The sequence below is a fragment of the Pipra filicauda genome, unplaced genomic scaffold, assembly GCF_003945595.2.
Source record: "Pipra filicauda isolate LSUMZ 115617 unplaced genomic scaffold, ASM394559v2 scaffold100_size2392355_pilon, whole genome shotgun sequence".
Taxonomy (NCBI): Eukaryota; Metazoa; Chordata; class Aves; order Passeriformes; family Pipridae; genus Pipra; species Pipra filicauda.
The window spans coordinates 2,325,581-2,351,497 of record NW_024103441.1 but is presented as its reverse complement, the minus strand read 5'-3'; the positions used below and the strand labels follow the sequence as shown (position 1 = coordinate 2,351,497).

Genomic DNA, 25,917 nt, shown 5'->3' with positions numbered 1-25,917 from the left:
ACTGGGACTTTAGTTAAAATATAATTTTAACTGGAAACTTTGCTTTGCCCTGTTAGGATATCAGATTTTAAATACATTGCAGACGTTCATCTGTGCTATTATAGCACAATTTAAAATTATTACTATGGTTTAATAGCAGTTGAAGCGACATATGGAGATTTTAAAACTTGTTGTGAAGTACCTGAACAAATACATATTTAGGTATCCTGAAAGACTAGCCTTAGAGTTGGAGGACTAGAGAGATCAAGAAAAATGAGAAGAGCTTGACAGAAAGCTTGACTCCTGCCTATGATGGTAGTCAGAATGCATATAGGTGTGGCACTTGTGAATTCTAGATATAATTATAGAAGAAAGGGCCATAAAGCAAGAGTTATTTTCTTTAACCAGAAGTACAGCAGTAGCTGTAAAGTATTACTTCAAATAAGGAGAGAGTCGGAGAGTGTGTGTGTGTGTGTGTGTGTGTGTGTGTGAGTGAGTGAAAGATCCTTTGAAGGTCTACCTGTAATCACAGCATTGATGATATCTAGCCAATGAACTGTAAGAGTACAGATATTTGATTGCTTAAGCTAGACAAAACCAGATCAGCCTTGTGTACTTATCTGGAACAGGATGTTGGTATCATTTGAAGAAGGCAGCCCAGCAACTGCATCCTCTCCTACCTCCCACCTGAATTTTATTCTATAGCTTGATTTGATGGGTCAGGTAGAAGCTGTTACTCAGGTCACAGTGAGAACTGCCAGACCTAACAGACTGTTACTCATATAGGACAGGAAGTATCTGAACCCTGGGAAAAAAATTACGTATCTTCATTCTTAATGTGTCCAGTAAGTGCCTTAACAAGGCTTCCACTTACTGAGTTTTTGCTTCTGTAATTAATCAGTGCATCTTATAGGGATAATATCAGACCTAGCAAAAGAAGTAGGGAGGGATGATGCAACTTCTAGTTTGTTTTATGTGACATCTAGAGATGGTATTTGAGGCTTTAGGGTCATGTAAGTGTAGTTTACTACCTACTTACTGTATGAGAGCAGCAGAGTATAGGTAGAAGGCAGAGAACATGGTAATAATATTCCAGTTTCATTTGACATGAGCCACAAGAACCAAATTCTGTATCTCATTTATTGTGTCAAAAGACAAAATATCAACACAATAATGTGAAATTGCTGGCATAGCAGGACAAATATCTACTGTACAAGGACATGGTTTCTGTGTGTTCTTAATAGTCTCATCCGACTACCATGAATTCTGTGCTTCCTAGTGTGATGAGTTGGTATTCTCTGAACTAGCTTCTAGTCACTGTTTCTCTCAAAATATTGTCTTAGATCCCTACCGTTCAGACTGCTAATCAAAATCAAGAGGCAGTTGGTGGTATTGATATATAAGCTCCTGTGCATCATTTATGAAGGGCAAGGTTTTTATACATCTGTGGAACCTCTCCTACTTCAGACTGGTGTAAGAGGACAAGGCCTGTTAGAAGGCTGCTGGGATGGGCAACTATACTATCTTTCACTCCAGCATTTTGAGCCATGTTGTTTCCCTTCTGCTTTTCCAGCATGTGCATGCATATACTCATTAAAACTTAAAAAGTAATCCTGGGCACAAATTGTAGCCATGTGTACCCTAAGCACAACCCTTCCTACTTTACCATCATATGTTAAAGCTGCCTGTAGGCTGCATTCTTGATGTTGGCTGACCATCTCATGGTTGGGAGAAAAGATAATCTTTGAATCTACAACTATGTGAGATGGGTGTTGTTCTAATAGGAAAACTGAAAAATCTTGCTACAGATGGATGGAAGACATTGTTTCCATGATGGAAGAATTGTTACCAGGTTGAACACTTTCTGTCAAGCTAAGGTTAACTGAAGGCCCGTTCAGGACTCTTGGCTAAGTTTCTGCAAGAAATATTTTCTATCCCAATGTGCTGGATTTGTTGGCAGCAGCAGGGCTCTTAATGCCTTTTTGATAATGGTATTGTCACCACTTCAGCACTGTGCCTTAGGGGGACTAAATTACAGGAATGTCATTTACTTTGGTGCAAGCGTTAGACTGTTCAGGCAGTTAATTTAGAATGTACTTGTGCCTCGGCACCAGCATGGGTAATGATGCATGGAATCACAAAATAGTTAAAGTTAGAAGGGACCACTGCATATCATGTAGTCCAGTACCCAACCCCATGAACTTCCATTCAAAAATATTTTCAAAATGGGTATGCAGCACTTTGAGCTACTCATCATCTTTGTCCTGCATTTGAATCACAGCATGCATATAAACTATCCAGCTTTGAAGTGTGACTCAAGAACCCCAAGACACGTGAGCTAAGTTAATTCTTTCACACACACAATATGCAGCCCTTAAGGCTGAGGCTTTGATGGGCCCTTTCCAAGGTCCCTAAAGCCCAGTTTGGGCTTTAGAAACTGTTGCAGACTAATGGTCATTTTTGTCCAGTTCTTTCTTCTAGTGTCAATGCAGTACACATAAATCTTAAAAGTGTTTGAAAGTAACAAAACACTTCCCTCTAATAAGAAACAAAGACCCACATGCAATTTGAAAGGTCTGTAGCTGTTCATGGGTAGCAAGAGATCATGCAGTGAATGGATGCATGCATACATTCTTTCCAGGCTGGCAAGGAAAATGTAGGGCCTGTTGTAGTTACAGTCCTTCCCTTGTCTGGGGCTGAGGTGGGGTTCTTTTGGTTTGTTTCGGTTGGTTTGGTTTCTTGGGGTTGAGTGTGTTTGGTGTGGGGTTTTTTTGGTTGGTTGGTTGGTTTCGTTGTGGTTTTGTTTTGGTGTTTTGTTTGGTTGGTTTTTTTGTTTTGTTGTTGGCAGTGAGTGGTTGGTTTTTTGTTTTTTTTCGATGCATAACATACATGCAAGTATGCACCTAGAATGAATAGCGGGTTTGCTATCTGCCTTCATGAGATTATTTCCATAAATGCACAAGCATTTGGAATTGATTGGTAGATTCAAATTGATATTTTTATTTTTTTTAGTACTGTGATAGTCAACTGAATAAATATTTAAATAGTGCTTAATAAGGCAGGGGACGGGTACCGCTATTGCCTAACCAGTTACGTATGGTCAAAGTTGCTGCTCCTGACATACTTTCTGCTGTTCTATGTATGTTTGACCAAGTAACAGCCAGCTCATGTATGTTTTCTTAAAGGTGTGAGTCTATAACTTGTGCTTGCAGATGCAATGGCTTTTCCAGAGCTGTTGGCTTAGTCTGCATTTGAAATATATAATCCTTTGTGTTTGGATTTGGTTTTCAATATATATACATATACACATATACAAATATATATATATTTGTAATTTCCACCATAAATTTTAGGGGATTAAAAGTCCCAAGATTATATATATAGGAATCTAAAATAATGGGATCATAAAAGGTGGGGGAGGGAAAAGTCCCATCTGCAAGCAATAAGGAAGTTAAAAATAATTTTTGTTGGCTTCTGTGTATGAAAATAAGTACCATACTATTTTCATTGTTAACAATTCGATGTCATGGTTCATGTGCACAGTGCTTGCTAATTCTGTTAAAGCACTATTTTCTCAGATAGGCTTAGTCTGATTTTGTGAAGGAATAAATTATACCCTGGGAACCTAATATTAACAATATGGGAAGGCTCCAGAGATTATGCAGCAAATATTGGTACTTGCATGCAGATTAGAAAGTATTTTTACTCTTCTTAGTTGAGCAGAGCAATTTTATCAGCTTGTATACTGCCTAGCTGCTTCCCTTTGTTGCTCACCTGTAACTGACTGATTCCTGTTTGCTACTGGAAATCGTGATATTAGCACATGACTTGAAGAGAAAATTAAGATATTATTTTCTGCTTATTTATAGCTCTATTAGGTATTTATCTGGTTGAATGGAAAATGTTATGTCTGTAAAGGTTTATGCAGAGTGTTATTAATCTGAAATGTCAGTTTAATTAAGCCTTTGAATGGTAGCAGACTGCTTTGTAATTTAATAATTGCATATTGTTAAGACTGTTGCTACATTTGTGTTCAAAGACTCTTTACCACTTGTCTTAAATGCTGATGTATTACCATTGGTTTTAATGTCATTTGATAGCGTGTATGGTTTGTGTTTTAGATGTGACATCCAAATAGAAACAGTCCTATTACATCTGGAACTGTTTAAGTGCTATTTATCACCTCTGTGAAGGAGAAACAGATGGTTTATTCCTTCATATGTAATAAACTATAAATTTGACCTCACTTCTTTCTTTCACAGATGCAGAACTAGTGAACTCCAAATTTGGAAAGAAAAAGACAAGAAATTAAAAAGACAGGAGGTAGCATAGAGCTCTGGATTACCGATTCCATTTGCGTTCTTTGAAGGGCTATATCCTACCTGTGAGATTGGTGTTTGTATCTTAAGCTTTACCCATCTTTGACCAAAACTATAATCCAAATTGGTTTATGTTTCCAGGCATCTTTTAGACTTTGAGACCTGCTTCATTTGGAGATCTTTACCCTTTAAATTAACACTAGAAAAGACAGTATTTTTCCTTTTCTGACTAAGTGTATATTCTTGCTGTCTCCCAGACCCTGTCATTCCTTTTGAAAAAGCATCAATCTTTCCCGAAGTCTTGGAGACATTCTCCTAAGAGCTCCAGCCCTTCCTGTGATTTAAATGCATTCCTAGCCAACTTGACAGCAGTAGGAAAAAACCCTCACAGGTGTGAAGGCCAAGCATTCATCTCCATTTGGGATTAAGACTTAGTCTGTGGTCAGGCATCCCAGAAATTGTAGCAGCAATACAAATGTCAAATACTGCACTCTGCAAGTAACATTACCCAGGCTACATCATGACCTTCTTCACTGTAACACGCCATAAAGAAAAGGTAGAGTGGAGCAAGGAAATTTAATTTATTTATTTACAAAATTAAAATCTAATTTACATAGTAGAAGAAAAGATACTGGCATGTCTTCTCATGAGAGGAGGAACAAGAATCCACATTATTACAGCTCACTCCCATACAGCTACAGCTCTGTTCTGCCAGAGAAGACTGTGGCTCAAGGCTCTCTCAGGAGCATCTTTAATAAATTTCCCTATGAAAAGTCACTTCAGATTGTAAGTTATGATGCTTAATATAAAAACATTAAATTCTTTGGTTACCAAGAAGGCCATAACCCAGTTCCTTAACACAGGCAGCATTGGACACACCTCAAGCTAAACGTGGGAAGATTTCAGGTATCACCAGCCATGGAACAGGACTACAGCAACGGGCAAACCCTGCAATTACAAACAGAAGAAAATAAATGCAAGTTAAGTACATATTAAAGGAAAAAGTAAATAATGTCCAAATTAATCCAGTAAGGGGGATGCAGTTTTCATGTTCAGATTCTTGGACGGTTCCAGCAACACGCTGCCTCTAACAGAAGGACAGAGAATAAGTGATTTTTAAGGCAGTATGATAAACGCTAGTGCATTTTATATCATATTAATTACAGGAATATTCTTAACGAGCAGAAATTGCCGCCCTCGGGTACGAGTCGCAGGCAGGGCACCCCAGCGGGCAGCGAGACGCCTCAGCAGCCCCGGCCCGGGGAGCGGGAGCGCCGCGGCGGGCAGTGATGACGTAAGGAGTGCGCCGGAAGCCACCTGACTGGAGAGCGGCTGGCGCTCCGTGTCCCCGGTGCCGCCGGTTCTCCCGGCTCGGCCAGGCCCGGCCTCCCCCGCCCCTTGCAGCACTCGGCGCTCCTCAGGCCCCGGGCTCGCCCCCTTTCCTCCCGCCGCGGGTGCCTGTAGGCTGTGGCGCGGGCCGCGGAAGTGCCGGGAGCCGGTCCTGCCGTGGAGCGATGGCCGCAGGGAAGCCCCAGCCCGGTCCGGGCTCCGGGGGGCCGCGCGAGCAGTGGCGACTGCCCGCCGAAGGACACCCCGCGCCGGGCCGACTCCTGAGGTGAGCGGCGCGGAGTCTCCAGCCTTCGGCGTGCTCTTTGTGTGCGGAGGTAGCTGGGGCGGGCGAGGGGAGCCGATCACGCCGGCTGCGGAGCGCCTGGGAAACAGCCTCGTGCACGGGGCTCCAGCATCGCTTTCGGCGGCCCTTAATTTCAGTATTAGCTTCACATATTGAATACAACAAACACCTTAGAGCTTACCGGATTTTTTATTCAGAGACAGCCTCTTAGAATGTTTTAAAGAGAACACAGGCCTATCTGAACAGCAGATGTGCTCAGCTATATGTGCTGAGGAAAGCTGTCAGCAGATAAAAGTTACTGTATGAACTTGTGACTCGATAGGGGCAGCTGTTTCTGTGCATTTGACACCCAGAACTTTCTTGTGTTTTTTATCAATAATGGCATGCCATGTGCAGCCTTTTATAGTGAAGACTGTACTTTTCTGTACTACTATGCCCTGTTAAGAGGTGTACTCTAAGATCTTATTCTATGAAGGTAAAGTGTGTACAAATAAACATACTGTTGAGTCCCACTCAGATTCCTCAATTCTTTCCGTTTGGGAGCTTCCATTAAATTCAGACAGTTGTCTAGTGAATGGAATTAGACCTTCCAGAGAAAATAAATAATTATGATTTTTAAACTGTTTACCTGACATTTGTCTTGCTAATCAATGGTTCCAGGAAGCTGAGACGCCACAGGATAGTATAAGTACATGCAGATCATGTATTTCAGGAGGTGGTATTCAATTTCACAGTTAGTGCTCAGTGGAAATAAACATGGAAAATAGGAAAAAAGACAGAGGAGGGTTTTTTTTAATGCATCTAGGTCAAAGTGGTGCAACCGTGTCAAAACTGATAATAGACCAGCACAAGCTCAGGTCCTTACACAAGCCAAATTCAAATATGACTAATGTATCCTTCACCCAATTTGTTGGACATCTCTTTGTATCTTTTTTAAAAATTACTAGCTACCTGCTTTGTGTTTAAAATAGTTCAGGAGAAAGATACAAATAAGTTCTGTCAGTAACTAGCTTATTGCTCTGCTTATGTGCTTTGGTTTTTTTCTTTTATCAGTATAATCCATGAGTAAACTAAGACAGTGTTTACTTGTTATAATAGGTTCAAAACTTAAACTAACCTTTACTTTATTGGACTCAGAATTTGAAAGTGTTAACCTAAAACAAGAAAGATGTTAACATTCATAATGAATACTAACATTCACTACCTGCATACAATTTACTTTTAAGTCTGATGGGGGACAAATGATAGTTCAAAGTGCATGCAAATGCTTAGTCCTGAATACTTTAAAAAGCATTTGTTCGCTTCATTCTATGTGTTAACGTGCCATTTGGAATACTGATGTACCAGTAATAAAGATGTGATTCTTACCTTGTTTTCTGAACAGAACTAATACAGTATTTTGATGTATCACAGGTAAATTTTTCCATAGCCTTATGGAGAAAAAGGACTTTGAAGCATGGCTTGATAACATTTCTATTACATTTCTTTCTCTGACGGACTTGCAGAAAAATGAAACTCTGGATCACCTGATTAGCTTGAGTGGAGCAGTCCAGCTCAGGCACCTCTCCAATAATTTAGAGATTCTCCTCAAGAGGGACTTCCTCAAACTTCTTCCATTGGAACTTAGTTTTTATCTGTTAAAATGGCTTGATCCTCAGACCTTACTCACATGTTGCCTCGTCTCTAAGCAGTGGAACAAGGTTATAAGTGCCTGTACAGAGGTGTGGCAGACTGCATGTAAGAATCTGGGTTGGCAGATAGATGACTCTGTTCAAGATCCTCTACATTGGAAGAAGGTTTACCTAAAGGCTATTTTAAGGATGAAACAACTGAAGGACCACGAAGCCTTTGAGACATCCTCTTTAATTGGACACAGTGCCAGAGTATATGCACTTTACTATAAAGATGGACTTCTGTGTACAGGTAGGAAGGACAGACAACTTGGAGTCTTACAATTCTTTATTTTCTCTTCCCCTCCTATGATTATTGACAGTTTTCTTTTCCTTTACCAGACAGATTATTTTCATAGTGCAAATGCAGTTTAGATGATTCAAAATTACTTTTTTTTTTTCAATTTCTGAAACACCCGCTGCACTAATAAACCCATTAGTCACTTAAATAAGAAAACAAGGAGATCAATTTCTCCGTTAGTTAAAAAAATAGTAACAGCACGTATCATTGTCCCTGCCCATGGCAGGGTGGTTAGAACTAAATGATCTTTAAGTTCCTTTCCAGTCCAGAACATTCTATGACTCTGTTCATGCTGTTGCTATTAGTAAGCTCATTTGAGAAGTACGGATATGTTAGTTATCCTCTAGGAGGATAACTTTCAGGTAAAGGGGCCTCGTTTGGGCTGTGTGAGCACTTCAGTCTCCCAAAGTGTGGCAGAAAAAGTCCTCTATCTTCTTCCTTGAAACAAGACTGTAAGCACTTTCAGTTCTTAACCTAAGTGCTTTATGAAGACATGTAAACTAGATTTAACCTTGCTACTAGTCTGACTTGCACATAATTTCAGCTTCCTCCCTGAACACTGCAGATTCCAAGATTTCAGTTTGAACTTAAGAATACAGACAGAACATATATGAAGCATTAAGTGTGAAAGAACAGTAACAGAATTACAATGAACTGCTGTTAGAGAATATTCCAAGGATTTCCCAATCATTTGAGATGACAACATTATATGCTAAGTTGAGAATCCTGACTAAGTACTCCCACATTTGTTGGTACTGTAAGATGATTACTAGAAACCAACAACTGAAACTGAGAGAGCTGGGACTTTTTATCTTGAAGAAGATAGGGCTCAGGATGTTATCAGTACCTGAAGTGGGGATGCAAAGAAGAGGGAACCAGGCTCTTTTCAGTGGTGCCCAGTGATGGGACAAGAGGCAGTGGACACAGACTAAAACACGAGAGGTTCCCTTTAAACACTTTTTTAATGTGAGAGTGATTTTACTTTTCTTACTGTGAGAGTGATTGAGCACAGGTTGCCCAGGATGGTTTGGAGAATCCATCCTTGGGCTCACTCAAAAGCTGTCTGGTCATAGTCCTGGGCTGTGGGTTGCCCTGCTTAGTAACGGGACTGGAAGAGTTGACCTCCAGAGGTCACTTCCAACCATAACCATTCTGTGATTCTGTGTAAATGCTATGTTTATAACGAACAAAGATGAGTATAGGATTGGAAATATTATTTACTCTTTGCTTCCAGTTATCCTGTTCTTTTATATTCTAGGATCAGATGACTTGTCTGCAAAACTGTGGGATGTAAGCACAGGTCAGTGCATATATGGTATCCAGACACACACTTGTGCTGCAGTGAAGTTTGATGAACAAAAGCTTGTCACAGGATCTTTTGATAACACAGTAGCCTGTTGGGAATGGAGCTCTGGAGCAAAAACACAGCATTTTAGAGGACACACTGGCGCAGGTATGTTGAAATTTTCGATTTGTAACTTCACCAGTCAAGTAACGTATCATCATCAAACAAATTATAATTTAGTTAGCTCTTTGCACATTAGCTTTTTTGATTTTTATAGGCTCTGTCCTCAGTCACTTGAATCACCTCAGTTCCCCCATAGCAGGGGAAGTGACCAGAACAGATCTAAATCTGTCCTCAAATATGCCAGAGCTTATCTTAGCCATGTAGTATTTTGCAGTTTCATGGAAGTAATACTAAATGCCATGGTTATTCAGTAGTTTCATGTCTACCAAAACGATGCAAACCTTAGATAACATATGGCCATGGCCATTCTTTATATCCCCAGACTGTAGATCAGCTTACAGCAAAGAGCAGAATAGGACCTGGGAATTTGTATTTGCATTTCCCTCATAATTAAATTCTCTGTCCTCTACTTCAAAATATCCTCAACTCAGCTGTAGGTCTGTTCCCCTATGAGTAAAGAGATCTATCAAATGTGCTAATCCTGCTGAAATTGTCTTACTAGAACTCTGGAAATAAGAACTACTTACACTGCCATAATCCAGCCATTAAGGAACCACTGATGTAAATGCTCTTAATTTGGACAAAACCCTCAGTAATTTTGCAATGTAAACTTAAGAATCCAGAGCAACAATTCATGTATACAGTTCAAGAACAACAGTTAAAGATGAAGTAGCACATGAATTTAGAGGCTACTAAATTCATAGAGAGGCTACTAGTTAGTGTCTCACAGAAGAACACAGAGACTGATATTCCTTATTTAGTATCTCTTTGCTTGTAGTTTTTAGTGTGGATTACAATGATGAACTTGATGTTCTGGTCAGTGGCTCTGCAGACTTCACTGTGAAAGTATGGGCCTTATCAACAGGAACGTGCCTGAATACCCTTACTGGACACACAGAATGGGTCACTAAGGTGGGAATATTGATTTCTAATTAATCTCGCAAACACTTGCACTGAATTTGTAACGTGTTCTAAATTTTGTTTTTCTAATCCTAACCCTGCAACTAGTTGTAGAATCTGGAGAACATCTGGAAATTCTGCAAAATAATATTTCAATAGGAAAAATAAAGTAAGCTATAATTAAACTTTTCAGACCATTGAAGATATTTCTATTCCAAAGCAGCTGAAGTAAAATTAGGAATCAGTGTTTGATTCAAAGACTGAATAAAAATTGGTTCTGAAAGAATGCTGCTTTAAGAATGATGTAAAAAAAATCTAATGATCTTGATAACAAAAATCTAAGCATGAAACAGTATTTTTCTTCTGATTATTTCAGAACTTGGAAGATCGGGGGTGACTCTGCAGGTGAAGGGTGTATGTGTGCTTATTAATAGAGTAAATTGGCACTAGCAGGAACAATAAAAGCGTAAACTAGTTTTCTTTCAGTTGTTTCTTTCTTTCTATTTGTGTTGCCTTTATACAAGGATACACTATGCAGGTGGTTAGTGAAGTGACAAATACAAATGAAAGTTTTGTTATTTACCAGCATCGACATAAATTATTGCATCCTTCAATTACAGGTAGTTTTGCAGAAGTGCAAAGTCAAATCTCTTATGCATAGTCCTGGGGATCATATTCTCCTAAGTGCAGATAAGTATGAAATCAAGGTATGTACTATATATATCTCACATATATATCATTTTGGTACACAGGGAAATAAAGTGCTTGAGTACTTTGCTGAAGTTTACAAATAATATAAGGCTTTATTTTCTCCCATATTTTCTGCTTGTGAGGCTGCATACAAGGCATGAAACTCTTTGGAAGCTAATTTTTCAGTGCTTATCTTAAGCAGTAATTATCAGTGCTTATTTAGATTTAAACGATGGCTCTACATGAATGGTAGTGCAAAGAATCGGTGCTTTCAGTGCATGCCTGATGTGCTAACTTGACAGTGAAGCACTTAACTGCAAGTACTGTTACTGTTGGGGACTTTGGGGTTGGAGAGTGCTGTAAGTTTGTGGCTATGGAAGTGTTTCATAACTGAAACGCTGTTAGATTTCTGTCCCAGTTGGATGGTTGGGTTTTTGGGTTTTTTTTGTTTTTTTTTTTTTTGCCATTCTTTAAAGCATCCATTTTCACTGGAGTTTTTTAGGCTAGAAACAACATATACTGCAACAATAGTGTTAGACAAGTCACTTGGAGAATTGATTCCCCTACCTAAAGAAGATAAATATTTCTGAAAAAACACGCACACATTTACCTGATGCCTGGAGAGACTATGAGGCTTGCTGTGTAACAGTTTATAATGTGACTTTTTTATGGTCTTAAACTGTGTTTTAATTGCAGATTTGGCCTATTGGAAGGGAAATAAACTGCAAGTGCTTAAAAACACTGTCTGTTTCTGAAGATCGCAGCATCTCCCTACAGCCCAGACTGCACTTTGATGGTAAATACATAGTGTGCAGTTCAGCACTAGGACTGTACCAGTGGGACTTTGCCAGCTATGATATTCTCAGGTAAACCTTCCAGTTTAGGATTCAGTGTTCTTTAAATAAATAAGAAGTAGAACATACTAGTTTTAATGACTTACTTTAGATGGGACCAAAAGAATCTTGATAAAAATTCTGTAAACATCTTACTTCATGCATATTGTCAGGTTAAATTCTAATTTCTTATTTGATAATACAAATCACTTGATTGCTGTTTTGGTTTATGGCCACATGGTACTCCTCTTTCACATTTTCATTCTGTAAGCTGAAGTGTTTCAATATAGAGTTAAATCAGACTTCAGTGCCAGGAGTTGTGAACGGGAAACTGTAGTGACCCAAAGCTAATGGTGCCACAGAGACTGCTGTAAGAGAACCAGGCAGACATTTCTGAGGGTCCTTTGATCAGACAAGAAATTAAAAAGACTTTTTCCTTACAGCACTACTGATCTATCATTCTTGATAATGCTGTGGAATGGTAGTGAAATCTATCAGACTGCAGTAAGGGATCAAACATGATGGCATTCTGTTTCCATAAAAAGAATGAAGCTGTATCAATTAGAAATGGTAGCATCAGACTGTAACTTACTAAAGAAAAAAGTGCATTTCAGAACTGCTAGCAGTTAACTCTTAATTCAAATGGCCTGAATATTTGGGGAGTGTCTACCATTGAAAGATCTACTCCTAAAGACATGCTTCTTATCAGTAAGAGTAACAGGGTAATTTCACCTCTTAGTTTACCCTCCCATCTTTCAAAAGAGAAAGATGTTCTCTTACTGGTGCGAATGGATTTTCAGCTCCATACATTTTTGTGCCTCAGTTCTGTGCTTTATGTAATGCTATGATCAAATGTACAGCCAGTTGTGGAAACCTCAACTCTTTAATTTCTTTTCCAAGTTTTATTTAATAAGGGAAAATATCGTAAAGATATTGGGGAACTAACAAATATTTTTCTTTCTCCCCAGGATGAAAAAGCTTAACTTAGCATAGAGCTATATCAGTAAAACAGCATTCTGTTAAGGACCAGTCTTGGATGATTTATCTTACCTGCCTATCACAATAAGGCATTTCTGTGTTTTACTTCTGCCTTTTAAAAGAGTGGTCAAAAGATTAGCAAGATGTTTTACCTCTTTAAGATATTGAGACATGAAATCCATATGGAAATTTATTGTAAAACACGAGTATATTTGTTCTTCTGTGTGTATCTGGAAACAAGGCTTTTTTTCCCTTGAGCTCTGCAAAACAGTCCCTTTTAAACCCTAACTTTTATTTATGTTCAGAAGGGTCTGTCCTGAATGCACAAAGTCAGAACTGAAACCACAGGCCTGACTGCAGCTAAGTGTTCAGTTGCTTAATTTGAAAAATTTGCATCCAGTTCTTACTAAATTCTTTCAGAAGGGTGAGTATAGACACCTAAGGATTTGGTTTAGTAATTCAAGCTCATGACTACATTGTGAGTTTCTAACACTGTTTTCTTGTCTTCTAGGGTTATCAAACCTCCAGACTTCTTAAATGTGTCCTTGCTGGGCTTTGGAGAGATATTTGCTCTACTATTTGATAACAGATACCTGTATATAATGGACTTGAGGACAGAAAAACTGATAAGCCGCTGGCCACTACCAGAATATAGAAAGTCAAAGAGAGGTTCAAGTTTTTTGGCTGGTGAAATGTCTTGGTTAAATGGACTAAATGGCCAAAACGATACGGGCTTGGTTTTTGCCACCAGTATGCCAGACCATAGCATCCATTTAGTGTTATGGAAAGAACATGGCTGAAAAGCTCACATATGCAGAATCTTCAGGAATATATGGACTGTCAGCAGCGTGTCCATAAAATGAGACTTTGCATGAACCAAAGTTGCGCACCCAATGGTATCATCATGCAATGCACAATCATTTACTTTTATTTGGGCATTTGGGCATGGGTTGTTTTGGACATAATGCAATACAGCATGCTAACAGTATTCACCACAACATTTTGTCTATACTCATGTTTAAATATACCTATTTGGGTTCTGAAGCATAGCTTGTAATGTTTAAACCATTCAAGTCTGCTGTCAAGTCTGAAATGAAGTAGTGCTTGACCTGACTTCTGACTTCACAGAAGGTGAAGCTACTATTTTAGAACCATAGGCTTTTATACATCTAACAGCAAATACTGGTTACAGTGCATGGCTGCTTAACAAAAATGAGAAGATAGCAAACCTTTTCTATCTCCAGAATCTTTCTCCAAAATGTTTTTCTTTCTGGTAGCTTTAAATACTTAGCCTTTGAAATAGAAGAATCACATGAGCCCTTTAACTAGGATCAGATGTTAACAATAATAATTTCTTTAAGTTCAGGAACATGTCAATGTGATTTCTCCTCAGCAAGAATGAGGCAACTTTTCATCTCTTGACAGAGCTTGCCATCGCAGTTAACCGCAGAGAACCTCTGACAGTGTTCATCATAACTCAGAATGGCTTGATCAGTATTTTATAGTCCTTATTTCCTGTAGTTTGTGTTAGAACATAATTTAGTTCACAGGTAGGTAGAAATATAGTGAATAGGAAGGTGATTTCGATCTCTACAATAAGTCACTTTCTTATATTAAATTATGTCTACCAGCCATTCACTTTTTCCAGAAGTTGCAGTTAACATAATGCACTTAAAGTACTTGCTACATCTAGAGTTGGAAAGCAGGGGCAAATGACAGAATGCCACATCTCTGGGGAAAAAAAAAAAGAAAAAAATCAAAAGTCTGCCGGAAAGCACAGGAGTTGAAAAAAGGTCTTATTGATCATCAGAGACCTGACGTACAGAAGGTAACTGCTGAGTAGCAAATACTTGTTCACATACTTTTGTGCTATTTAACATGTACTTAAAAGCTGTATCTATGACATCACGTGCTTTAGAAACGCTTTAGGTTGGTTTCCCCTCCTCCCTTAAAATAAAATCTCCCCTTAATGTCTTTTTTTTTTTTTTTACACAACATGAAAACAGGGGTTTTCATGAAGATTGGCTCATGTCCTTGAAAAGACAAAACTGTTCGCATTACTATCGTTAATATGATTTTTTTCTTCCCACTCTCCAAGGAGACCCAATTTCATACTTAGGACTGAATGAAGGCCAGGGTTCCCCAATGTCTGCAGTATTAATTACACCAGTGGGAGTTTTCATATGCAAGAATCAGTATTTGAGTGATGCAATAGGAATTGCATGAAGTCACAGTGGAGCACTGTCTCTTAAATTCAAGGCCAGAGTCTTAAGCACTCAGTTTTCCACCTTTATTCATACCAATTTACTTTGAAAAATGTTTCTGTAGTCAAGGATTTTAAAAAATTGAACCCAAATTCACAACTCTCAAGTCAAACTGCACTCAAAAGTGAAGGAAGCTTACATGAAGTAGAAAGCTTTCAATTACTTGTCTTGACACCAAGTTTTCATCATTCTTAATGTAGGAGTAACTACACTGTGTATGATGTGTGTGGTAACTCAGCTTCCTCTGAAGGAGCCACCTGTAAAACAGTGTGTTAACTGAAAGATTAAACAGGAGCATGCCAGAAATGTCATTGTACCCAGATCAGTGAAACAGGAAAATGTGGGTAACTACTTTGTTAGTGACCTTGATGATGCAGAATCCAGAGGGGTGGAGCACAAGATGACTGAGAAACTGAAAGCCAAGTTCAGCCTTCCAGAAAGAACGGTGGGGAAAAGGAAGGTGGTGGTGGGCAAGGGGAGGGGAGGCCCTGCTACTGTCTCCAGCTAACTAATAAGGAACTAAAAGAAGACAAAGTCAGACTCATACAGCAAGACAACGGCCAATTGTCACAAACTGCAACAAGAGAAATTCTCTTGTTAGAGGTTAGGTTAAGTCTGGAACAGGTTGCCCAGAGAGACTGTGTGTCCAGCCAGCCTAGACAAAGTCCTGAGCAAACCATGCTATGAGTTGGACTTCCAGATGCCCCTTGCAAACTACATGAGTCTAAACTTCTAAGTGGACCTGTTACTAAGCAAGACAGTACCCCTGCAGCAGGCACCTGGGCTGTAAATACAGCTGCCAGTTTGTTGATACAAACTTTCGGAGACATTGCAGCCACTCCGAAGCAAATGCTGCAGTTAGCCAAAAGCTGTGAAGTGGTAGTTGAAAAGGAATTCTGCCACAGGTATTTCACAAGTTGCAGAAAAGTTTAAACTAAATCAGAACTCTAAATTTTCCTTTTCTACATTGCCCCAGAGTATGCAAGCAGAAACCACAATGACAAGCATCCAGTACACACTACGCTGCTCTTCTACCCTTTTAGTTTTACAAATGAAATTTTAACCAGTAACATAGCAGCTAATAATTATGAACACAATTAGCAAATAGTTTTTTAAAGACTGTCTCTTGAAGACCTCTAAGTAAAGTTCCTCTTGGACATCTGCTAGCTAATAATACTAATCTAGTACTGACAGAGCTCCTTAAGGGTATGTGCCACCACAAAATAGATGAAGAGATGAAAGAGTGACACTGGTGTAGAAATATAAAAAAGCAAACCTCTCACACACTTCCCTCTGTCAGACACCAGTGTCAGACTGACTGCCCTCAGATGTGCCTTCAAATGAATGTTCTAATACAATGCCACAACAGTACAGCACATACAGCTTTGGGGACTTATCAAACAGAAAATATATGACTGAAACCGTGGAACTACACTGAGGTTTTTTTGTTTGCTTTGCTTTCCATCTGACCCTTCAGCAGAAGTTAGCAACTACTTGGCACTATTTTTAGATAAAGGTTGGAAAAGATGCAGCTTCTGTACCCTTACACCTACACAAGGAAGCAATATAATTCAACTTACCCACCACATAATGGACTAAAAAAATGCAACTCATGCCTAAATTTCATGAAGAAACATTTTCTTATGAGGCTTCAAGGTCCCAAAAAACCCCCCAACAAACTAACATGTTTCATAAATAGTTGTTCAGCCATCCATTTTTTTCCTCCTCGAAATAGCTTCTTTTCAGTTCACAAAAGTCTCTTTAACGCCAGGCTGTTTCCCTTGCCTCTGTTTTAAACCTTTCCAACACAATTCAGCACTTACCACTTAAGTAATTCAGAACAGCTGTGGGTAATTAGAGTGATCACTCTTCTTCTTAAACTTACATGTCTCAAAAACCCAGTTGAACAGACACTGGGATCAGCAAAACTCCCAACAGCTGTTTAGTGTGACAATACATCACCACTTTAACAGACACTATTTCCAAGAACATGAGGGGTTAATTTTTTTACAGTTGAAATGTAGAGCTAACACAGTAATTTACCTTTTACTCGGTGCATACAAATTTTGTATCCAGTGACATACAAACTTCAAGAATTAAGCAACTTAGGTTTAATACTAATGACTATAGCTGTATTTCTAGTACAGTTGAAAACTGATTTGCATTATCTGAATCAGTTGAGAAATACCGATTTTTTAAATTTATTTTTTTAACTGAAAACAAATTTTACAAGAGTGCAATCTACATTGAACTTTAATATGATTAAATGACTCCTGGCTCTGCTATAGATTCCCTAAATAATCACTGCAAAATGTAACCTTCATGTGGAAATCATTCTGATGTGCTCTTTAACCAACCTCCTCTGCCTTCCCACAGTAAGGGTGGCTCTCCACTTTCCCTCCTTAGAACCGAGGTTTCCCTTTTGAACTTACAGTATGGTTTGAGATAGCACCTTGTTAACATTCATGATTAATGATGAGTTGTATCTCCACAGGGCTGTATCCCTGACAAGGGATTCTCTGGGGAGGTCTCTTTGAAGGGGCTTCCGACAGTGATAAATGAGGGCAACATCCATGGGAACATTCACGCTGTCCCCATAGGCATGTAGGACAGAGTGGACAGAAGTCTGAATCACCTTTTGTGGATCAACTATCATCTTCCTGGGATTGATTACATCTTTCCTGTCAGGCTCTCTGTGAACATGCTGTAATATGTTAACACCTGGCACAGTATTCCAGGACGAGATGTTGAACATGGGAGTAGAGATGGTTTCTGGGAAGATATGGTTCTCGAAGAGGAAAATGCCAGTCCCTGGATTTTGTTCCTGAAGGCTGCTCATCATTGTTTTCCAGTTTGGATGCTTAAGAGGAAGAATTATTTCATCAGCATCATTAAGAACCACAAACTTGCTCCTTTGCATGTTACGGTATATACAGTCATTTAGAGCTGTGATTTGTCCGTAGTAGCCAATGTGTGTTCCATCTTGCATGAAGTGCCATTTAGAGGAAACCTTGAGGTGTGAGTTTATCGGCCAGGGAATTATCTCTACAGTTCCTTCTTCTATATAAAACTTCAAGACTTTCTCCATCAGATGGCTGCAGTTGTTCTTATAGATCACCACTTTCTGTGCTCCAAGAATCTTGTACATTTCCAGACTCTGTATGAACTGCAAGACATTGTTGTAGTTTCCAAACATGGCAGAGATGCACACAGTGAAGTCAACAGAAAAGGGCTCAGGCTTGCGGTTTTTAATTTCAAACCTTGGCAGCTGGTCAATATTTCCATGTGCAAACGGATGAATTGATACATGCGTTGGATCACAGTTTTCAGGTTCCAAACAAACTATATCTGCTGCACCATAAGGGAATCCAAATCTATCTGAGTGAACATCAATTTTTGCATTTGATACATAGATCTTTCCATTGGGCTGACAGCAGAACCAGCAGTATAGTTGTTTCACATCTTCGTGGTGAACAATCCCAATCACACGAGTGACTTTGCTTTCTCTGTCATCAAAGTACGGGGATATAATAAAAGTTTTGTTATCTTTTAATGGTGTTATTGTGCTATTGGCAATTTCCCCTCTACATTTGCTACCTTCTTGAATTACTTTTGGCTGGTGAGAAAGTCTCTGCAACCTAAGATAAGAAACTGTGACCATTGAAGTTAGAGTAATAATGCACACAGCAGCAACAAAGTAAGATTTTTTCCTGCCACACAACATTCTGAATTTATCTAAAGGTGGATGTAAATTTCTTTGTCCTTGTACTTTATGTTGCCACATCTGCAAAAAAGAAAATACGTAGTGTATGAGATAATATCGACTCATGATAATTGCTCAAGAATTTCACAAATAAGATGGGGGTAAATCTCTATCATTTTGCACTGACTTAATCAGAGACCCAGCTACTGTGCTTTTATGTAAAATCAGCCACAGAACACACCTTTAATGGTATGGATGATACTGCATGTGACACTCTGAATGCCTCCATTTGTCAGATGTCTGGAGCAGTTTCTGTACATGGAGGGGTCTGTAGGAGAATATAACAGAGGTCTATATACAGCAGCACAAGGAGTAATTATTAATCATTATTATTAATCAATATTTTCTATAATCCAAATTTTAGAATAACCAATTTAATAATTAGGCAGTAATTCTTAAAGCAAAGCAAAACTTTTGTTTCCCCTACAGCGTATATTATGTAAAAAAAATCCTTGCAACCAGACTTCTCACAGACAAGCAAGAGGCTGATATATAAATTAAATTTATATAGAATTAATCAAGTTCATAATAAACATACTAATTGGGGATTGCACACAATGGTTCAGATATAATTGCTAATTTATAAATTTCCTAATTTGCAGTTCACCACAGATGAGGCAATACATACAGAGGAAGGTCAATTCATACAATCCAGCAGTAGACAGGTGAAATCTATGCAGGTATTAAACTTATTCTCAGTTGGCAGCTCTACCCTACTTGGCACTGTACAAGGAAGGGCTTGCAGGAAAGGTCACCACATATGAATGCTCACTGGAGATCAGGGCCCCCTCACCCTGCTTTAATGCTGGCTCAGCTCCTGGAACATTTTGGCGGTCGGTTCTTACACTCCTGCTGCTGCAGGGACAGACAGGCAGCCCTGAGTCCTGCATGGCCACAGTCTTGAGCAAGTGTTAATGCCCAGACTGGAGCTCAGGGCACTCTCAAGCAGTAATTTCTGCAAATGGAGCTCAGATTGAAGTTTTCTCTACAAATTCATCTTTAGGCATTGAGATATGATCCATAAACAGTAAAGTAACAGCAAGTCTCTTCAAAGGCCTGCTTGTATCACAAGGATCTTTGGAAAAAGTGTGTCCCAGATTAATCAAATTCATGCCAGATCAGAAAACTAGACTGGAAGAAGAGTTTCCCCAGCTGCCAGCAAGAAGTGTGGGGTAAAATGCCAACACGAAATAAAGTGATGCTGTTGCAGAGATGAAGAAAATGTTTCTAGTAAGCAAAAAATAATCATTCATGCCTTCAGAATAATGTAAAATATTTTCACAACTGCTCTTTCATGAGAAAGCCAAGTAAGGAGAACTACAATCACAACACACTCCTTAAAATGCCCCATTTGCCAAGGGTTATGATTTACAGCAGCCTTTGCCAGCTACCAAGAAACTGCTTTACAGATTGGAACAGTCACAGGGCACCAGAAATCTCACTGTATCCCACTAGGCGCAAAGCAGAAAAGGAGCAGCAGAAAGCACTGACTCCTCTGTCTCTGAAACGGAGAAGTCCTTCCCCCAGAAGTTCTTACAATTAGGATCAGAACCGCAAATACATGGTAAGAGTCTGCTACTGTCACATTGATTCAAAGAAACCTTTGAACAATCTGAAAAGCACTTCTATTAGGGCCGGGGAATGCAAAGGGGTAGGTGTTCTCCCCAGTGCACTCCCCTGAGCAAAGGAATACCATAGCTTTTTATACAGTTTGAAAGTAGCAAGTTTAAAATTATCTATACACACACTCTTTTTGCAGTCTGCCTTACCTAAATAGACACTTAGTTTTACCTCCTATTCTTACCATTATAGAGTAGTTACATAAAGTTTTATCACTTCAAACAGTTTCAGGTTCCCCACCCCTCTCTACGTGCTGAAAAGCCTTCCCTGTTCCCTAAGCTATTTTTATCTTAATTGCCCACAGTTTGGGCAGAAACTTTTAAGCAGTTTTATATTTTGCGAAGTCACACTTACATAGCTAAATTAACATAGATAAATTTTATTTCATTTTCTATTTCAACATGACTTTCAGCTGGAGATTTGTGACTGAAAACAACTCAAATTTTCTAAGTCTTTTTATGAAACATTCTAAAGTACAAAAAGCTTCCCCAAGCATTCTCATTCCAAGGATGTTATTATATAAATTAGCATTCTTACAACATAGAGGAGGTCACATTTAACATTTTTTCCTTAGACTTATCTATTTATGACTTAAAAATATTGTTCAGTCTTTTAGAATAGTTTTTAACTAAAGAAATATCAAAACATGTCAACATTAAATAACAGAATCAATTTATTACCTGCTTTTTTCTTCTGCTTTTGCTAGCAGATAATAAACAAGAAGAAATACATCTTTTCAACTGTTTTAAACAGTGAACACTGGAAAGGAAAAAGTACCTTTTAAAGCAGATAGCTGAGTGAAGTTCTGTTCAGTCCTCCATTTATTTTTTGCTAAGGTATTTTGCTGAGATAATCTACCAATTGTTTCTTTCAAACAGATAAAAACTTAAATATTTTTAAGGTAAATTGCAAGTATTATTCAATACAGAACAATACTGAGGGAAAAAAATCCTGGTACAATACCTAAGTCAGCTATGGACACACTGTATTTCAGATAGCTGGTGCTCTGTTAATGTCGGTAACAGCAGCCACACCTACTAGAAAAACAAGTTTTCCTTCTCTTGAGCAATGAATACAGTTGTGCCACAAGAACTTAATTTAAATTACAAATGAGTGTGGAGTTGTTGAAGCAAATCAAACATAGGTGATTTTCTTAAGGCTACTTAAGTTTCCTTCTGGAAATTAATCTTTCGTGTCCATATATCCCCAGTTCACACACCTACTTAAAAAGAACTAGAAAAAATATACCATATATCTGTATTTATTGGGCAATCATTTTTTTCCTAACACACTATAGGCCTAGTTCAAATAGGTAAATACAGATCCTGTGAGGACCTGTGAGAGAGTACTGAAACAACAGCAGGTTCTAGAAGCAAAGAAAAAGAGCAAAATCTAGAGCTCAAGACATACCAGAACACAGAATCTTAAAGAAAAGAAATACACAGTTATTTAAGGAGTGAAAATCATGGTTTCCCCAACATACTCATTAATTTTGACCTCCTGAAATCAACAGCACAGATACGTAGTCAGAAAATACATAAAGTCAGTGTAATTAGGAGCATTCAATTTCTTCACTACAGAGAGTACTTGGCAAATTTTAACTTCAAAAGTATGCTTTCAGCATATTTAAAAGGGTTTCTTTTATAAAACCAATAATAATTAAGTCCAATTTTGTATCTTTTAATTCCAATTAATATGCAAGTAGAACATGATACAAATTATACAAATTTGTTTTAATGCTAAATTTAGCTACTGGTATCAATGGCTACTTTGCAGTATTCCCCCTAAGCAGGCTTTGTTCCTCCTCACTGCCCTGACAGACAGACAGACTGCAGTCGTATCACCTCCCAGTCTTTGTATTTGTTACTGTTTCATTAAGCAAGACAAGCTGTTCTAAAACCGCCTCAGAAGAAACACTCTTCCTTTACCAATCACTTCTGCGTGCTTGGCCAAGGTTCAATTAATCTCCAATACAGGAGACTAGAAATCTCTGTCCCTTGTCCATTTGTGCATGACAATTAACAAGCCCTCATCATTGTTGGAAATTTTCTTCCTTAATACATGCCAGGATTACATTTTTTGAAGGTGCATCACATCACATTGGCTGAGCTTGTCATCAGCCAATGATTAATATACATCTGCCCAGTTTGTTGGCCAAGTGCAGTTACACAATGTGTTTTCTTCTGCGGCAAGGTCACAATAAAGAGCTCTTGTCACAGTTACGATCATAGAATGGCTTGGGTTGGACAGGACCTCCAAATATCATCTAGTTCCAGTCTCCCTGCTGTAGGTAGGGGCATATTTCAGTAGATCAGGCTGCTCAAATTAATCACATTTCTTCTTATTTCTTTTGTCACAGTCCTTCTAAAATTTTCTCTCAAAGCTCGTATGGGATCAAGAATGCACCTACAAACTTTCATATACTTAAATCATCTTTTTTTTCCTTCCTAAACCAAGGAATCACTCATGCTTTAGCCACATTGTACCACTATGCTCACAACACTTTTTAATAAACTCCTATTATAGATTCTTCCAATACCTGGTCTGTCTTCTTAGAATTTTGAAATGGAAATTGTTCTGTATTGCCTTCCAACTGGATGTTGTTTTTACCTTTGCTGCACAGCTTCTACTTCCAGAACTTCTTTTCCGTCATCTGTCTTTAATCCTCCACAACTGACACTAAAAGGTGGAACCTTAGTCCTTACTAAAAGGTGGAACCAAGTGCTAATTTAGTTCAAGAGCCATTTCTTGGTAATTGTTTATCTTCCTCACATGCTCTCCGCATTATGGCCTTCCTTTGTAACTTGTTTTCTTTGCATGGAGACAGCTGAAGACCTTTTAAGCTGCTCATTTCAGTATCTTCACAAAGTTTACACTGAGTGAAATTTTTGATAACTCTCGGTTTATTTATCTCCCAATCTAGGGTAAGGATAGGGGGCAAACTGATAGAGGTGATTGCAGAGCTTCAGTTGCTAATACAAAGCATAATACTAGATTCAGTAGTACAGAAATAATAGACAGCCTAAGCCTTGGTTTACGCAGGGCCTAAATAAAAACCCACGACTAACAAACAGCCTTAGTAACTTATTATTTCTGAAAAAAGGTATTTTCTATCCTCTACTTTATGATTTTTGTCAAAAGTAACAACACAAACCACTGGTGCTAAATAAAAATTCCAAATCATTTACCATCTTTATCTAGATTGTCTGTTGCTAATCTTTTCATAGATTACATTTTTCAGAAAGACTCTTTGACACACCGGTGTCCTTCCTCTCTTATAAGATCCAAAGTCAGGAGCATATTGTTTGAAGGATTAAACTGAAGGCAGTATTATTCCACTCCTTATAAAATACTGCTTAAAAAAAATTAAACTGGCCATTTCTATTCTAAATACACAGATGGTAAGCCAGACCAATATACAGTGTTGCCACATACTTATTTTGTGCCATTAGAACTAACAAACCACACAGTTCCCTGTACACTCATAAACTTCTCCATGATAATCTGCTGTGCATCCCTAAGCAAACTCCTCCTATGGTAAACAATTAGACTTTGTGTCCACTGGAAAAAAAATTGATCAGGCAAAATCAAAATTGCATGACATTTAAAAGATTGTTATTTCATCTTTTTGTCTTTCACACTGTACTTTTTTTAGCTGGACCAGAGTTAATTTTCTCCACGGTAGCCAGCAGGGTGCTGTGTTTGGTGACCAAACTGAGTGTTTCAAACACATTGCTGTTTATCTATCTCTGAGCAGTGCTCACACAGCGTCAAGGCCATCTCTGTTTCTCATGTGGCTCCTGTCCCAGAAGTAGGGCAGCACAAGAAGCTTGCAGGGGATACAGCTGACCAAACTGATTCAAGGCCCTTCCCACACCATATGATGCCACACTCAGCAATCAAAGCTGGGGAGAGGAGGAGACACGTGACTGACAACATGTAGCTTTCCAAGTTACCATCAGACCTGATGAAGCCCTGCTTTCCTGGAAATGGCTATAAATGTGCCTGCTAAGGGGACATAATGAATAGATTCCATATTTTGCTTTGCTTGCACACGTGGCTTTGCTTTACCTCTTACACTCTTTACTCAACCCATGAATTTTTCCACATTGGCCCTTCTGATTCTCTCCCCATTCCACTGTAAGGGGAAGGGTGAGCAACTGAGCTGCCTAACAGGGTTAACCCACACCACACACTGGAACTACTCTTTAGAGCAGTTATACATTGCTTTAAATCCAAGATTAAAGTCCACGCTTGGCATGTCTTTAGATGTAGACTCAAAAAGCCTGGTTTGGACAATTTGATTTGTACCTTTAACTTACCATTGAGTGGTTAGCACCAGTACCGTAAAATAATGCTGTAGCTGACGACCATCTGATTTTACATTTCTTGAACGGAAATAAACTCCCGAGCCTCTCCTGCGAGCGATGCCAGCTGCAGGAACCCGAGCGGGTGCCGCAGCCCAGTCCCGCCCGGGTCCCGCCGGGCCGACCACGCGCACACGGCGACGGCAGAGCGGGGGCTCTCCCGGCCTTCGGTCCCGCCGCCGCCACCAGCGCCCCGTGCGGGCACCGCCGCGGGAGGTGGGCCGGTGCTACCGGAGCCCTCGCGCCCCTTCCCCGGCCACCTCCGCGGCACGGACAGCAGCAGCCGCAAGGCGCCCTTAAGCCGAGCCCGGCAGGTGCGCTCGAGCCCGTCATCTGCCGCCCGGCGAGGCGGCGCCGGCTGCGGCCAGAGAGACCCCGCAAGTCCTCGCCCAGGCCGTGCCTCAGGCAGAGCCCCCGCCCGCCGCGGTGCGGGTGGGGCCGTTCGCATCCACCCCCGCACGGCGCTCCCGGGGCGGCTGCTCGCAGTATCGAGCCGGGCTGGTGCCTCCGCACGGATCGCTGGACGCGGCACCGGCGGTGGGCGAGCAGCCCCTGCCAGCGGCCCCAGCGGAGCGCGGCCCGAGGAGGCCCATCCGGCGGGCAGGGGAGACTCGGCCGGAGGCGGCGGGAAGCCCGGGGCGGGCGGTGACCTCACCTCTGCGCCTCTGGCCGCGCCCGCTACCGCCCCGTCCCCCGGGGCGTTGGGCAGGGAGGCCCCAGGCGAGACGCGGCGGCCAGTCCTGGAGTATTTCGGGGAGCAAGGTCTGCCCGATCACCCAGGTCCACGTGCCGTGTGCCGGGGAGACGCATCCCTGGAATGAGCGGCATAGACAGCCCAGGTGCAGGAGAAGGACCTCAGCAGTGCCGCACCGTGCTCGGGGAAGTCTCCGGACTCGACCCTGACGCTGAACTGTCACTTACACATTAACTTGTGTAAAATGGAGAAACACAAGCCGAGCATTATATTTTCGAAATCCGAATCAATCTTTAAAAAAGTACTGGGAAATTTGATAATTACACAACGATAAAATCCAGTAGTTTACAGGAGTCCTGTCTACTTTTGGAGACAGACCTGATAGCTGAATCATTCCTACAACAAAATACAATGTTACCATTTGAACGAGTTCCATGG

At 39.9% G+C, this 25,917-nt stretch overlaps 3 protein-coding genes across 6 annotated transcripts in view; 2 read left to right on the top strand and 1 right to left on the bottom strand.

The window, feature by feature from the left end:
- Nucleotides 1-4,318, top strand: part of GARNL3 (GTPase activating Rap/RanGAP domain like 3) — a 38,188-nt gene extending 33,870 nt beyond the window's left edge. The window contains exon 30 of the mRNA XM_027727050.2: nucleotides 4,242-4,318. The gene's annotated coding sequence lies outside the window, so the exon portion shown is untranslated. The remainder of the gene's footprint in view (nucleotides 1-4,241) is intronic.
- A 5-nt stretch (nucleotides 4,319-4,323) lies between these two features.
- Nucleotides 4,324-14,745, top strand: FBXW2 (F-box and WD repeat domain containing 2). 2 transcript variants are annotated; one of them, XM_027727063.2, is made up of 7 exons: nucleotides 4,324-5,913; nucleotides 7,345-7,854; nucleotides 9,161-9,355; nucleotides 10,149-10,282; nucleotides 10,891-10,977; nucleotides 11,657-11,826; nucleotides 13,283-14,745. In XM_027727063.2, the coding sequence occupies exons 2-7, from the start codon at nucleotides 7,365-7,367 to the stop codon at nucleotides 13,569-13,571; spliced, it is 1,365 nt and encodes a 454-aa protein (XP_027582864.1). In that variant the 5' UTR covers nucleotides 4,324-5,913; nucleotides 7,345-7,364; the 3' UTR covers nucleotides 13,572-14,745. The 2 variants fall into 2 exon arrangements, with proteins under 2 accessions (XP_027582864.1, XP_039240827.1); XM_039384893.1 differs by having other exon boundaries at nucleotides 5,640-5,913; nucleotides 7,437-7,854.
- Nucleotides 14,746-15,047: 302 nt separating this feature from the next.
- Nucleotides 15,048-25,215, bottom strand: LOC113991060. Of its 3 annotated transcripts, none has more exons than XM_039384786.1 (3): nucleotides 24,741-24,790; nucleotides 18,980-19,066; nucleotides 15,048-18,819 (listed from the first exon to the last, which is right to left on the bottom strand). In XM_039384786.1, the coding sequence occupies exons 2-3, from the start codon at nucleotides 19,025-19,027 to the stop codon at nucleotides 17,464-17,466; spliced, it is 1,404 nt and encodes a 467-aa protein (XP_039240720.1). In that variant the 5' UTR covers nucleotides 19,028-19,066; nucleotides 24,741-24,790; the 3' UTR covers nucleotides 15,048-17,463. The 3 variants fall into 3 exon arrangements, with proteins under 3 accessions (XP_039240720.1, XP_027582860.2, XP_027582861.2); XM_027727059.2 differs by lacking the exon at nucleotides 24,741-24,790 and adding an exon at nucleotides 21,099-21,140; XM_027727060.2 differs by lacking the exon at nucleotides 18,980-19,066 and having other exon boundaries at nucleotides 24,741-25,215.
- Between the last annotated feature and the right edge of the window lie 702 nt (nucleotides 25,216-25,917).

Coding starts and splice junctions, on each gene's coding strand:
- LOC113991060 (XM_027727060.2), bottom strand. CDS start 25,118: ATGACGGGCTCGAGCGCACCTGCCGGGCTCGGCTTAAGGGCGCCTTGC. Junction 18,820..24,740: donor CTGGTGCTAACCACTCAATG/GTAAGTTAAAGG, acceptor TCTTTTTTGCAG/ATGTGGCAACATAAAGTACA.
- FBXW2 (XM_027727063.2), top strand. CDS start 7,365: ATGGAGAAAAAGGACTTTGAAGCATGGCTTGATAACATTTCTATTACA. Junction 7,855..9,160: donor AGATGGACTTCTGTGTACAG/GTAGGAAGGACA, acceptor TTTATATTCTAG/GATCAGATGACTTGTCTGCA. Junction 10,283..10,890: donor ACACAGAATGGGTCACTAAG/GTGGGAATATTG, acceptor CTTCAATTACAG/GTAGTTTTGCAGAAGTGCAA.